The sequence below is a fragment of the Thecamonas trahens genome (assembly GCF_000142905.1).
Source record: "Thecamonas trahens ATCC 50062 unplaced genomic scaffold supercont1.7, whole genome shotgun sequence".
Classification (NCBI taxonomy): Eukaryota; order Apusomonadida; family Apusomonadidae; genus Thecamonas; species Thecamonas trahens.
The window spans coordinates 49,449-61,495 of NW_013657673.1; the positions used below are offsets into that span (position 1 = coordinate 49,449).

At 64.6% G+C, this 12,047-nt stretch overlaps 8 protein-coding genes across 8 annotated transcripts in view; 4 read left to right on the forward strand and 4 right to left on the reverse strand.

The window, feature by feature from the left end:
- AMSG_01743 (uncharacterized protein) overlaps positions 1 to 151 on the reverse strand; it is a 1,490-nt gene extending 1,339 nt beyond the window's left edge. Inside the window, exon 1 of the mRNA XM_013905805.1 lies at positions 77 to 151. Within this exon, the coding sequence (XP_013761259.1) occupies positions 77 to 131 (55 nt within the window). The 5' untranslated portion in view covers positions 132 to 151. The remainder of the gene's footprint in view (positions 1 to 76) is intronic.
- Positions 152 to 632: 481 nt separating this feature from the next.
- AMSG_01744 (dihydrodipicolinate synthase/N-acetylneuraminate lyase) lies at positions 633 to 1,668 on the forward strand (the record flags this gene model as incomplete). Its single annotated transcript, XM_013905806.1, has 1 exon — positions 633 to 1,668. The coding sequence occupies one exon, from the start codon at positions 633 to 635 to the stop codon at positions 1,647 to 1,649; it is 1,017 nt and encodes a 338-aa protein (XP_013761260.1). The 3' UTR covers positions 1,650 to 1,668.
- Positions 1,659 to 3,535, reverse strand: AMSG_01745 (uncharacterized protein; the record flags this gene model as incomplete). Its single annotated transcript, XM_013905807.1, has 2 exons — positions 1,659 to 2,945; positions 3,014 to 3,535. 2 exons carry the CDS (start codon positions 3,533 to 3,535, stop codon positions 1,659 to 1,661), a joined length of 1,809 nt encoding a protein of 602 aa, XP_013761261.1.
- Positions 3,536 to 3,588: 53 nt separating this feature from the next.
- AMSG_01746 (uncharacterized protein) lies at positions 3,589 to 3,936 on the reverse strand (the record flags this gene model as incomplete). The annotated part of the gene is made up of 1 exon (XM_013905808.1): positions 3,589 to 3,936. The coding sequence occupies one exon, from the start codon at positions 3,934 to 3,936 to the stop codon at positions 3,589 to 3,591; it is 348 nt and encodes a 115-aa protein (XP_013761262.1).
- A 696-nt stretch (positions 3,937 to 4,632) lies between these two features.
- AMSG_01747 (Rac1 GTP binding protein) lies at positions 4,633 to 5,251 on the forward strand (the record flags this gene model as incomplete). The annotated part of the gene is made up of 1 exon (XM_013905809.1): positions 4,633 to 5,251. One exon carries the CDS (start codon positions 4,633 to 4,635, stop codon positions 5,233 to 5,235), a length of 603 nt encoding a protein of 200 aa, XP_013761263.1. The 3' UTR covers positions 5,236 to 5,251.
- Positions 5,252 to 5,485: 234 nt separating this feature from the next.
- AMSG_01748 (uncharacterized protein) lies at positions 5,486 to 6,112 on the forward strand (the record flags this gene model as incomplete). Its single annotated transcript, XM_013905810.1, has 2 exons — positions 5,486 to 5,794; positions 5,854 to 6,112. The coding sequence occupies 2 exons, from the start codon at positions 5,486 to 5,488 to the stop codon at positions 6,091 to 6,093; spliced, it is 549 nt and encodes a 182-aa protein (XP_013761264.1). The 3' UTR covers positions 6,094 to 6,112.
- Positions 6,113 to 6,573: 461 nt separating this feature from the next.
- On the forward strand, positions 6,574 to 10,749 carry AMSG_01749 (uncharacterized protein; the record flags this gene model as incomplete). Its single annotated transcript, XM_013905811.1, has 2 exons — positions 6,574 to 6,590; positions 7,027 to 10,749. 2 exons carry the CDS (start codon positions 6,574 to 6,576, stop codon positions 10,730 to 10,732), a joined length of 3,723 nt encoding a protein of 1,240 aa, XP_013761265.1. The 3' UTR covers positions 10,733 to 10,749.
- AMSG_01750 (ataxin-3) lies at positions 10,301 to 11,840 on the reverse strand. Its single transcript, XM_013905812.1, has 2 exons — positions 11,748 to 11,840; positions 10,301 to 11,437 (listed from the first exon to the last, which is right to left on the reverse strand). Exons 1-2 carry the CDS (start codon positions 11,829 to 11,831, stop codon positions 10,751 to 10,753), a joined length of 771 nt encoding a protein of 256 aa, XP_013761266.1. The 5' UTR covers positions 11,832 to 11,840; the 3' UTR covers positions 10,301 to 10,750.
- Positions 11,841 to 12,047: the final 207 nt, after the last annotated feature.

A 12,047-nucleotide genomic window follows, 5' to 3' on the forward strand; every position in this document is an offset into this window, starting at 1 on the left:
TCCCCCCCGTCCACCTCGACCGTTGCCGTCCCTTCCACCCCCACCCCCACCCCCACCGACCCACCGACCCACATACCATGCACCACAAGCACATCATCCACAGCACCCTCTTCCTCAGAGTACGATGACATGACCACCCGAGTGTGTACTGGTTGAGGTAGTCAGGTAACAGCTCCCGTCCTCGTCCCCGTTGCCTTGCACCACGCAGGCGACTCACGCCTCTCCCCCCCTCCCCTCCCCCCTCCCCTCCCCTCTCTGCTCATGCCCCGCTAGCCACATCAATGGGCAAGACATAGATTCAAGCTTTCCATTCCACCCATCCATCATCTCTACATTATACCCACGACAGTCATCATGACATATGCCGTGTGTAAGGGAGTACGATCGCGTGCCCTATCGTGCTCCCCCCCTCCCCCTCCCCCCGCGTGCAGTTGCCGTCCCCTCCCCCCCCAACCCCCCTCATCGACAACTTGCTTGTTGCCTTTGGCGGATATACCCTGGGACCGTCAGCGTGATCAGTGCAACAGCGTCATGTACCTCGATCTCCTCGACCTGTCGTGAGAAGTACGCTGCTCGTCATCACTGGCTCATGCCGGAGACCACCTGTCTAACGGACAAGACGCTACGGTAGGATGAACCTGCTCCGGACAGGGCGACTCACACTCACTGCGCTTGTCACGCCGAGAGTGGCGACCACAAGCGCATGCTCGGGCTCTGTTGGCTCGCTCGACCTCGCGGCGCTCGAGGATAACGTTCGCAGGCAGGCGGCGTCGGGCGTGACGGGCCTGGTGGCACTCGGCTCGTCGGGCGAGTGGTCCTCGCTGGCGTTTGATGCAAAGGCGACGGTGCTCGAGGTGGTGGGCGATGTAGAGCGGCGCCGGCGAGCCGATGATCCTTCAGCTTCGCCGCTCCTTCTCACCGCAGGAACCGGCGGCAACTGTCCGGATGAGTCCCGCGAGCTGGGCGAGGTGGCTGCCGCCGCTGGCTTTGCCGCCCTTATGGTCGTCCCGCCGCACTACTACGGGCCGATGACAAGCAAGAGCGATCTGCTCGCCTACTACCTCGAAGTTGCCGACTCGGCACCGCTCCCGGTTGTTCTGTACAACATTCCTCAGCTCACTGTCGGCGTCGATCTCACGCCCAGCATGGTCAGCAAGCTCGCTAGCCATGCCAACGTGGTTGGCATCAAGGACTCGATCGGCTCGGTTGTCCGGCTCCAGCAGCTGGTGGCGGCGACGGCCAACGCCGATGACTTTGCGGTCATCACAGGCTCGCCGTCGATTCTGGTCCCAGCGCTCATGGCTGGCGCTGCAGGCTCGATCACCGGCCTCGCCAACGTCTGCGCTGCGCGGGTCGAAGCACTCACCGCCGCCACGTCGGCCGTTCTCGAGCACGGCGCTTCCGCCGACCGCATGCAGGCCATTGTTCGCGAACAGGCTGCGCTTGCCACCGCCAACAACAAGCTTGGTGCCTATGGCATTCCGGGCCTCAAGGCCGCAGTCGACATCGCCGGCGCAGGTACAGCCGGCCTCCCGTTTGCGCCCATGACTCCGGTGACGGGCGACGAGCGCGACGCCATTGCCGCTCTCCTTGATGCCACCTCGGGCATTCCGCTTGCGCGCCCGATCGATCCAGCGACAGCGCTCTGACGCCGGCCATTAGACAGCATGGAGTCCACGCTGCCGCTCGCCGCTGGCCATGGCCTGCGCCTTCAGCCGCCACTTGAGCGTCGCCGGGAAGCTGCGGTCGGCGCCCGAGACAAAGGCCCACCAGTTGCCGGCCACACCCTCGTCGAATGGATTAAACTTTTGACCATCACTGTTGCGCAAGTACCGATACTTGGCGCCGTTGCGGACCTCGTTGAATAGCTCGTTGCGCGAGATGAACCAGGTCTGGGAAAACCAGATGGCGCCAGCAAAGACAAAACCAAAGACAAGGACAAGCGAGTTCCACATCGGCCAGCTAAGCTCGACCCACGACACGTTGTCCAAGCTGCTGCTGACCAGGGTGCCCGATCGGACCGTCGCCCACCACGCCACCGCGCCGAGCCGAGTCCGAGGCACGAGATGGACAAGCGCCGCGAGAGTGTATGCGGTAGTCAAGAGGAGAAAGACATAGAACGGGCCGTGGTTGCCGGCACCCACGCACGTTCCCGTCGCATCGCAGTGGTGGTCCATGGCCGGCACACATCCGCGGCACCGCGCACAGTGCTTGGCCCGCAGCGGCCGGACGGCGTCGCACGTCTGGCAGTAGCCGGCAACCAGCGTCGGAGGCGCCCACGCGTACATGTCGATCGGCTGTGCCGCACCGCGGATCTCGCCCGGCATCTCGTCGAGCGCAGGACTCACTAGCGAGAGCTTGGTCGTCGAGAACGGGAAGCCAGGATGCGGCGTGCGGAACCGTGGTGCGAGGTACACGCCTGACGGCGAGGTGACCAGATGGAGGAACGAGATGAGGACCGCCATCGCGCCGCAGCTCCACATCAGCCACTCGGACGTGCTTGCGTAGCCCGCCCAGGTAGATACAAAAGCCACAGTGCTAGAAATGAGGCCGCAGCAAATGGCCGGGACCCATCGCGGGTGGCTAATGACGTTGCGGTTTGACTTGACAAAGTTCATCATGCCGAGACCAAGCGGGACAATCACGAGTACCCACGGGCCGCCGAGCGCCATCAGTGCCGCGACGACGGCAGTGAGGGTAAAGCCAAGTCCTGCCGCCACCTTGCCGGCGGCCTCCAGCGAGACCATGCCGTCGTCGAGCGCCACGTCCGGGTCGCGCAGCCCAACCGGGACGCCAGCGATGCGCTCGAGGTACGTTGCCAGCAGCGTGGCCTCACCGGAGCCGACGCCCGCGCGAGCCTCAGCCTGTGCCAGCCGGACCGCCACATCCAGCGCGCTTTCGCCGACCTCGTCCTGGATCCGCAGCCGCGCACCGGCGGCAACAAGCTTGGAGACCGAGATGGGGAAGACAGCAGCGGTGGCGAGGTGCAGCGGGTGCGGCCGCGGGCATCGACTGCGTCCAGATCCGCCTTTGCGACGATGAGCACGTCGAGCGCCTCGCGATGCCCCGCAGCGGCAGCAACCGCCAGTGGCGTCCGCCCGGCACCGTCCTTGGCGTTCAACAGCTTGCGTCCCTCGGGCACCGTCGCCGAGCAGACCAGCAGTCGCAGAAGGAGGAAGGCATTGCACGCCGCAGCGCAATGGAGCAGCGTCTCGCCACCGCGTGAGCGAGCCGTCACCGACGCACCCGCCACTACCAGCTCGGCGAGCATGCCGGCGGCATGCGGCGAGTCCTTGCCCGCAGCGAGACAGAGGGCGGCCGCAGGCGTCAGGCTGCTCGACCCCGCTTTGGCGTCTATCACCTGAGCACAGAGTCGCAGCAGTGTGCGGAACTGCTTCCGCGATGGCGGATGTGCAGAGGTGACGGCGATGTGGAGCACGGTCTCGCCCGAGCTGCTACACACCTCGGATGCGTCGCCACTCTCCAGTCGGCAGATCCGCTCCCACCGCCCGTACCGCGCGAGGTCGATGGCCATGAGTCAAGTGGTGCGGGGGCAGGGGCAGGGGCAACGGGTGCGGCACGCGGGTTTTACTTTGATGTATTGAGCTTGAACTGCCAGACCGAGAAGATAAAGGTGGCAAGGTACATGCCTGCAGCGATGTAGCAGGCGGTGCCTGTCTTCTCCTTGTCGGACTTGTTCATCTCGCCCTCCGGGTCGACGAGGTTATCGTTGCCAGAGAACAAGAAGCCCAGGACAGCGAGCATGACCAGACCCCAGGCCGAGATAACCGAGCAGCAGGCCGAGCATCCGTAGCCGCAGATGGGCCACTTGCACTTGGTTCCGCTCGTGCTGCCAGCCTCATCCTGCGAACCGATCTGGTTGCGTCTACGGCGGGTCGACTGCCTCCATCCATTCGTCACCACCAGAACCATCATACCAACGACAACGACAGTCACCACACCAAGCGGACCAAGTCGGTCATCACCATCGCCATCACCATCGCCATCATGGTCATGCCCACGTCGACCGGGAGACGACGACGACCAGGACCGGTCCAAACCCCGCATGCCGCCGCCACCAGCACCGCATAGAGCCACAGCAGCCACATAGGCGAGTGTCACAGAGATAGAGCATACGTATAGTGTACCAAGGGAGTGAGTGTGGCGGTAGGGTCGAGGGGAGGAGGGAGGGAGGGGGGGGAAGGGGGGCAGGGAGGGCGATCACCACCGAGTCGAACCAAGTCACGCGCAGGTTGCGCCGCATGTCCAAGCGCATGAGGGACGGAACATGGTAGATGGAGAGAAAATAAGCACACCTTGGTATAGAAGAGGTAGTTTGGGGGGAATGGGGAGAGTTTGGGGTGGTGAGGAGGCAGGAGTCGTTCGTACCATAGGCAAGGAGATGAGGCAAGTGGTTGAGGCCGTCGTCGCGGCCGTGGCCGTCACCGATCGGTCGGTCGGTCGGTCGGTCGGTTGGTCGGTCGGTTGGTCGGTCGGTCGGTCGGTCGGTCGATGGTGCCCCCCCCCGCCGTCCCCCGTTTGGGCGCAAGGGGAGAGAGCTCAAAACGGGGCGGTTCGGCGTAGTCGTTGATCTGATGGGTAAGCTCTCCCAGAATCTGCCATCGCCTCATCATGCAGAATATCAAGCTTGTGGTGGTGGGAGACGATGGGGTGGGGAAGACCAATCTGCTCCTCACGTACACGCAGAACAGGTACACGGGCAACACGGGCTACACGCCGTTGGTGATGGACAACTATGGCGGGACAAATGTGATGTTCGGCTCGACGCCTGTCTCGCTCTCGATGTGGGACACAACAGGCTGCGAGGACTACGATCGCCTGCGTCCGCTCTCGTATCCGTATACAGATGTCTTTCTCGTCTGCTACTCTGTGGCGTCACGGACATCGTTTGAGCACGTCGCCTCCCGGTTCGCTCCCGAGATCACCCACCACTGCGGCGATGCTCCCAGGATCCTCGTCGCGCTCAAGGCCGACATACCCGAAGACGATCGGACAGTCACATACAAGGACGGCCAAGAGCTTGCCGATGCCATCGGCGCCGCTGCCTTTGTCGAAGTCTCGTCACTCCTCCACCTCGGCACTGATTCCGAGACCGACTCGGATCTCCGCACAACTGTTCCGGCCGTCTTTCAGCTCGCCATCAAGACAGCGCTCGAGAACTGTAGCTCGACATCAGGCACGCCGCGATCCAAGCACAAGTGCTTGATCATGTAAACCCAAGCAGTATTTGGTCCCGAGTCAAGCCCGTCCAGGCTAATCGCAGCCGATCAGTTGGGACAACGCTTAGTTGCCCCTACGATTGGCAACCATCATGTAAACCCAAGCAGTATTTGGTCCCGAGTCAAGCCCGTCCAGGCTAATCGCAGCCGATCAGTAGGGACAACGCTTAGTTGCCCCTACGATTGGCAACCATTGAATGTGTAGCTGCGGAGTGGCAGCTCACCCGACTGACAGGCCCGCGGTAATGCAGAGGGTCAAGGTTGTGGCCGTCGGTGACGATGGCGTGGGAAAGACCTCGCTCTTCACCACCTACGGCGACGACGCGTTCCCACACGACTTTGTGGCTCCTATCCAGGACTGGTGCATCGAAGTCGTCCACGAGTCGCCCGAGTCAGGCACAGAGCCTCGGCCGATCATACTCGCGCTCTTTGACACGCCCGGTGGCGACAAGTACGACAGCTTACGCCCGCTCGGCTACGTCGATACTGATGTGTTCCTTCTCTGCTACTCGGTGGCCTCGCGTGCATCATTCGATCGCATCGCTGCCAAGTTTGTCCCCGAGATCGACCACCACGGCCCGAAGGCGTGCCTCGGATCCTTGTTGGCCTCCAGGCCGATACCTCCGACTCTGAGCGATCCGTGACATTCCAGGATGGCCAGGCCCTTGCAGACTCTATCGCCGCGGTCGCCTTTGTTGAGATCGCCGCCAAGTCGCACATCGCCTCGAGTGCCCAGCGCACACACGCATATCCCGCCCTCACCACCGTCCCGGGGCTCATCCACTTTGCGATCGAAACTGCCATCGCCTCGCAGCCGTCGCCCCCTCCACCACGCAAATGCATCATCGTGTAAACCCTCCATCGCTTTCCCCGTCACCCAAGTGCTAAGACCGGCCAGGCCCAGCGGCCACGGCAGCGCTTCCACCAAGTGCAGCCAGCCACTCGGCGTCTTGGGGTTGGCATCCAGCCGACGTGGTCGAAGATACACATCATCGCATCCACCACATCCTCTCCCTCTCCCCTTACGCCTCCACGCCGACTACCCGCCGGCCTCAACGCACTCTCAGATCAAAGACTGGAGGTGATGATGTGGCTCGCCGTGGCACGCCGCACCTTGCCGGGACTGGAATTGGTTGCTTCGCCTGAGCAGACGAGCGCGGCTCGTGCGACATGGTCGACGATGACGAGTTGGAGCGGCGAGAGAAGGAGGAGCCACGGCCTTGCACCGCTCGCCCATTCGAGGAGGGCATGTCCGGAAATGACAATGAGTACGTATCAGATGTTCTTGATGTAGACAACCAAGTAGCACTGGTCATGGTTACCTCCTGAGCCCATGGCAGGCCAGGAAGGGTGCGGCGGAGGTGCCCCCCTTGACCCGCTGCCTTCCCATCCGGCGAGCAGAGTTTGATGGAGGAACCCATCCGCAAGGGGAGGGAGTCTTTGGAGATAGCCATGCCATGTACAGACGGAATAACGTAGCCACGAGAACACCAGTTGGATGTAGCGAGTTGTTACACCTTGGTCTACCTTCTTGGCTACTTTATATCACATTCCCCGCCCTTGTTCGCCCTACCGCCGCCTGTCTGGTGACGCCCCCATTTTTTTGGGATGCCTCCGGCAAGAGCCTGCAGGTCGGCTGGCGGCGGCCCTCGCCCAGGGACGGCGAAGAGACCGGTGGGAGAGCCAGAGCAGACTCACGGAGAGCCGAACCGCTCGAATGTGTGCTTAGAGTGAAACAACCAGTTCCTCGCCAGTTCGGCGAGTCCTCGGCGGAGCCGTTCCCCAGGACCAAGACGGCACCGCCGTCGCTGGGTTCGGACGCCGAGGCTGGTGCCGGTGGTGCCAGCGCTGCTGGCGGGCAGGCTGGCGGGCAGGGCCAAAAGGGCCAGCAGGGCCATCCTGGTGCGATGGGCCAAGGCCAGGGCATGCCGCAGCAGATGTACCCCATGCAGTACGGATATGCTCCGTACCAGGGCTACCAGCCGTACCCGTCGTATCAGGGCTTCCCGCAGTACGCTGGTGCGCCGCCGGCGGCCTACACGCAGCACTCGAGCCCCGGTGCTCCTGCGCCGGCCGCTGCCAAGCGCTCCGGGCTCAACCCTGCTGCGTCGATCTTTGAGTATAAGGCTGCCTCGAAGATTGTCGTCTCTACCCCTCAGGGTAAGGAGGTCGACATTAACGAGCTGGCCGGCAAGAAGGCTAAGGCTGCTGCCGAGGCCAAGGCTGCTGCCGAGGCCGAGGCCAAGGCTGCTGCCGATGCCAAGACCGAGGCTACTACCGAGGCGGTGGCTGATGCCAAGACTGAGGCTGCTGCTGATGGTGCTGACAAGCCGAACGCGTCCGAGGCCGAGGCCGAGACTAAGGCCGAGCCCAAGCCGAACGCGTCCGAGGCCGAGGCCGAGACCAAGGCCGAGACCAAGACCGAGGCCGAGGCCGAGGACAAGCCGGACGCCGCCGAGACCGAGGACAAGCCGGCTGCCGACGCGGATGAGGCTGGCTCGTCGGCCGAGGCGACGGCGGCTGCAGCCGAGGCCGAGGCGCGGGCTGCGGCGGCCAAGGCTGCGGCCGAGGCTGCGGCTGAGGCTGCGGCTGCGGCTGAGGCCGAGGCACGGGCCGCTGCACGGCGTGCAGTGCCGCACGAGGTTGAGCCCGGCAAGATCAAGCGGTACACGCGCGAGCAGCTGATGCATTTCAAGGATCTGACTGCACCGCCGGACTCGGACGTGTTCCGCAAGTTCAAGGAGCATTACGAGGAGATGGAGCGTGCTGAGCCGCGGCAGCAGCGGAGCCGCGGCAAGGCGAACAACCGCGGCCGGCGGTCGAACCGCAACTCGCGGAAGAACGACTACCAGGGCGGCGGACGCGGGCGCAAGCGTGGGTCGCGCAAGGGCCGTGGTCGGCGCGGCGGGTACAACGGCGGTGGCAAGGGCCGGCCGACGATCGACCCGGCGGACGTCAAGCCGCTGGAGCTGTCCGAGTCGCGGTGGAAGCCTGCGACTGCGTCGCAGGCAGACCTCGACGAGACCGCGCGGGTGATCAAGGCGGCCAAGGGCATTCTCAACAAGCTGACGCTGGAGAAGTTCGACCGGCTGTCGAAGAAGCTGGTCGAGGTCGGCATTTCCTCGCCGGCCATTCTCCGCGAGCTCATCGGGCTCATCTTTGACAAGGCCATCGACGAGCGACCGTTTGCGTCGATGTACGCGGCGCTCTGTGTATTCCTCCAGGAAAACGTGGAGACGTTTACCGAGACCAACGACGAGGGCGAGGAGGAGGACGTGTCGTTCCGGCGGCTGCTGCTCAACCAGTGCCAGGAGAAGTTTGAGCGGCCAACGGAGCTGTCGGAGGAGGAGAAGGAGGGCATGACCGAGGAGGAAATCCGCGAGAAGAACCACATTCTCAAGCTCCGCCGGCTGGGCAACATCAAGTTTATCGGCGAGCTGTTCAAGCAGCGGATGATTTCGGCGCGGATCATGCACGACTGCGTGCTCACGCTGCTCAAGGATCCGGAGAACCCGGACGAGGAGGAGCTCGAGTCGCTCTGCGAGCTGATGGAGACGGTCGGCAAGATGCTCGACGTCCCGCAGGCTGCGCAGTACATGAAGGCGTACTTCCAGCGGATGACCGCGCTCTCGACGTCGGACAAGGTCCCGTCGCGGATCCGGTTCCACCTGCAGGACATCATTGCGGCGCGCAAGAATGGGTGGGAGTTCCGCAACGCCCGCAAGAAGAAGGGCCCGAAGACCATTGCCGAGATTCACGCCGAGAAGGCCGCCGAGGAGCGCGCTGCGGCCGCCGAGGCTGCGCGCAACGACAAGCGCGACCGTAAGCGGGGCGGACGGCGCGAGCGGGGCGGGCGGCGCGAGCGGGGCGGGCGCGGCGACCGCGACCGTGGCGACCGCGACCGCGACCGTGGCCGGTACCAGCGCCCGGCGGCGACCGACCGCTTTGCTGTCAGCCGCAACAACTACGAGCGGCCGGAGCAGTTTAACGCCCGCAAGTCGAAGAAGGCTAAGGCGTCGAACAGCGACGGTTGGTCGACGGTCAACCAGGGCACGGCCAAGCGCCCGTCGGCGACCTCGGAGGACCATCTGACGCTCGGCCCGTCGCGCGGCGGCTCGTCGCTCGCCTCGGGCGCCCGCGGCTGGAAGTCGTCGTCGGACGACAAGCCAAAGTCGAGCTCGGGGACCAAGAAGTCGACGTCGGTCGGCCAGAACCTGTTTGCTCTTCTCGAGGCCGGCTCGTCGAGCTCGAGCTCGAGCTCGGAGGACACCCAGAGTGGCTCGGGCTCGGCTGACGCGAGCGGCTCGGCCGACGCGAGCGGCTCGGCCGACGCGAGCGCTTCGGGTGCCGAGTCGCTGACCGAGGAGGACATTGCCGAGGCACACAAGGCCGGCAAGTCGCTGTTCAAGGAGTACACGTCCGCCAAGGACACCGCCGAGGCTGTGCAGTGCATCGAGGAGGTCGAGACCGCGCCGGCATGGGTCGCCATCGCGGGCGGCCTGCTCGCCATGTACGAGTCCAAGGCCGACGATGTGGCCGCGGCGCAGGAGCTCCTCGCGCACATTCTCGAGGCGACCGAGCTGCTGAGCTCGGCGGCTGACGTGCAGGCGCTGCTCGCCATGGTTATGGAGGCCCTGCCGGATCTCTCGATTGACGCACCGCACGCGCCCAAGTACGCCGCGGCATCGGCGGCACTCCTCATCGACGCGCACAACCTGGCGCTCGACGATGTGCTCACCCCGGAGGCCCTGGAGCCGTTTGGGATGTCTTCGCACCGCGTCGTCAGCTCGTTTGTGAGCGCGCTCAAGGACGCTCGCGGCGGCAATGTGGCCTCGGTCGTCGCCACCTGGCGGGCGTCGTCCATCGACCTCATGGAAGTGCTGCCCGGGCGGATGGCCGACGTTTCCGGCCTTGCTGACTGGATGTCGCGCGCCGGACTCGACGGCCTGTTCAAGCCCGAGCATGAGGTGCACCGCGTCAAGGCCAAGAAGATGCAGCCTGTCCTCTATGCCGCCTTTGTCGGCGGCACCTCGATCGACGACGTCCTCACGCTCATTGCTGAACTCCCTGTCGAGCTCCGCGAGTCGCCCGAGTTTGCTCGCGCGGCCCTTGCGGCCAACCTGGAGTTTATCGCCAAGATGGCACCGCTCGCCAACGGCTTTGCCGACTCGGAGCTCAAGACTACTGTCACCGAGCTCGTGGCCAAGTACGCCTCGATCCTCGTTGTCGTTGTCAACGCCTCGCTCGAGGCCCAGGCCGAGTGCGTCTTTGAGCTGCAGGCCTACGTCTGGGACCTGGCCTCTGCTGCCGACGGAGCCTTCCCGCCCGAGCTGCTGCCGTACCTCTTCCACACCTACTACGACAACGATGTCATCAAGGAGGAGGCCTTTGAGGCCTGGGCCAGCGACTCGCGCTCCACTCCCGGATACGAGGAGTGCAAGGCCGAGGCCGCCGCCTGGCTCAAGTGGCTCGCCGAGGCTAACCCCGAATGAACCCAAGGACTATCCTACCTAGCCCGTCCCTGCCCCCCCCGCCCCCTGCACTGCATCGCTGGCTGCCTGCATTGACATGGCCAGCGCGAGCGCGAGCTGGTACGACTCCTCGTCGTCGCCACCGCCGCCGTCACCGCCGCCGCCATCACCGCGCCGCCCGGTCCGCCGCCGCGGCGGTCGCCCAGCCGCCCGCGGAAACTTGTAGTGTGGCGATGCGTCGGCGCCCTCGAGGTCAAAGTCGGGCTGGAACTGGCGCGGAGTCATAAACGTGCCCTGGACCACAAACGCGGTGTAGCCAGCGCCACGCATCGACGAGAGAAAAGCAGCGAGGTAAAAGTCGGTCACTACCGTCGGCAAATCCTCCAGAGAGTCGAGGTTGTACCATGTCCCGTACAGCTTGCGCAGCGCGATCCAGTGCGCGCCCGAGTTGAGAATGTAGGCGTCAAAGGCCGACGGGTCAGCCGCCACCGATGCCACCATCGAAGGGTGCTCGACAGCTACAGCCTCGAGCCCGACAGCCTCCAGTGCCCGATTCATAACCACAATGGAAAAGTTGCCGTCGTCGGCCACGTACGCCGACTCGCCCGACGCCACGTACTCTAGAAACTCTTTCGAGTCGAGCCCTGCTGCCGCCCGCAGCTCGCGCTCCTGCGCCTCAAGTGCCTGCGCCGCGTTGGCCAGATCGACCTCGGTAAACATGGGTGCCTGTTGGTGTGGCAAAGTGATCGTCCGCGCGCGCCGAATCGTCCACCATGTCCGCCCACCGTCACCCGCCCGACGCCCGCCCGTCGCCCGTCATGTCCGCCAACACCACGTTGCCCACCATGCCCATGCCCATGCCCATGCCCATGCCCATGCCCATGCCCATGCCCATGCCCATGCCCATGCCCATGCCCATGCCCATGCCCATGCCCATGCCCATGCCTCCCAATGGCCGGTGAGTTCTCCCCTCCTTTCTGTGCCCGCGCCCACGCCCACCCATGCCCGCGCGCCCCTCTGCCACCATGGAACATACCTGGACAACAGCATTGAGACAATGGACCGCACACAGTGCCTCACTCTGCGTCTCGTGGTACAGAAGGGGTCGGTTATCCGTCATGCCAAAGCTGGCGATGAGTGTGCCAGATGCCTGACGCGTCCCGCCCAACCCCCCCCCCCCCCCCCCCAACTGAGCTCATCGCTGGGCTCACGGTCAGGCAGCATTCCCATGCACACAGTCGTGTTAATCGAGTACATGGTGCCCATAGAGGCAATGTCAGGGAGGGGAAGGGGGGGGGGGGGGGGGGGGGGGAGGGGAGCAACGAACCGAGGCATC

What these genes read in the sequence shown, in the direction of transcription:
- AMSG_01750 (XM_013905812.1), bottom strand. Translation starts at nt 11,831, where the DNA reads ATGACGGATAACCGACCCCTTCTGTACCACGAGACGCAGAGTGAGGCA. An exon ending in GTCTCAATGCTGTTGTCCAG is followed by an intron (nt 11,438 to 11,747) that starts GTATGTTCCATG and finishes CCACACCAACAG; the next exon opens with GCACCCATGTTTACCGAGGT.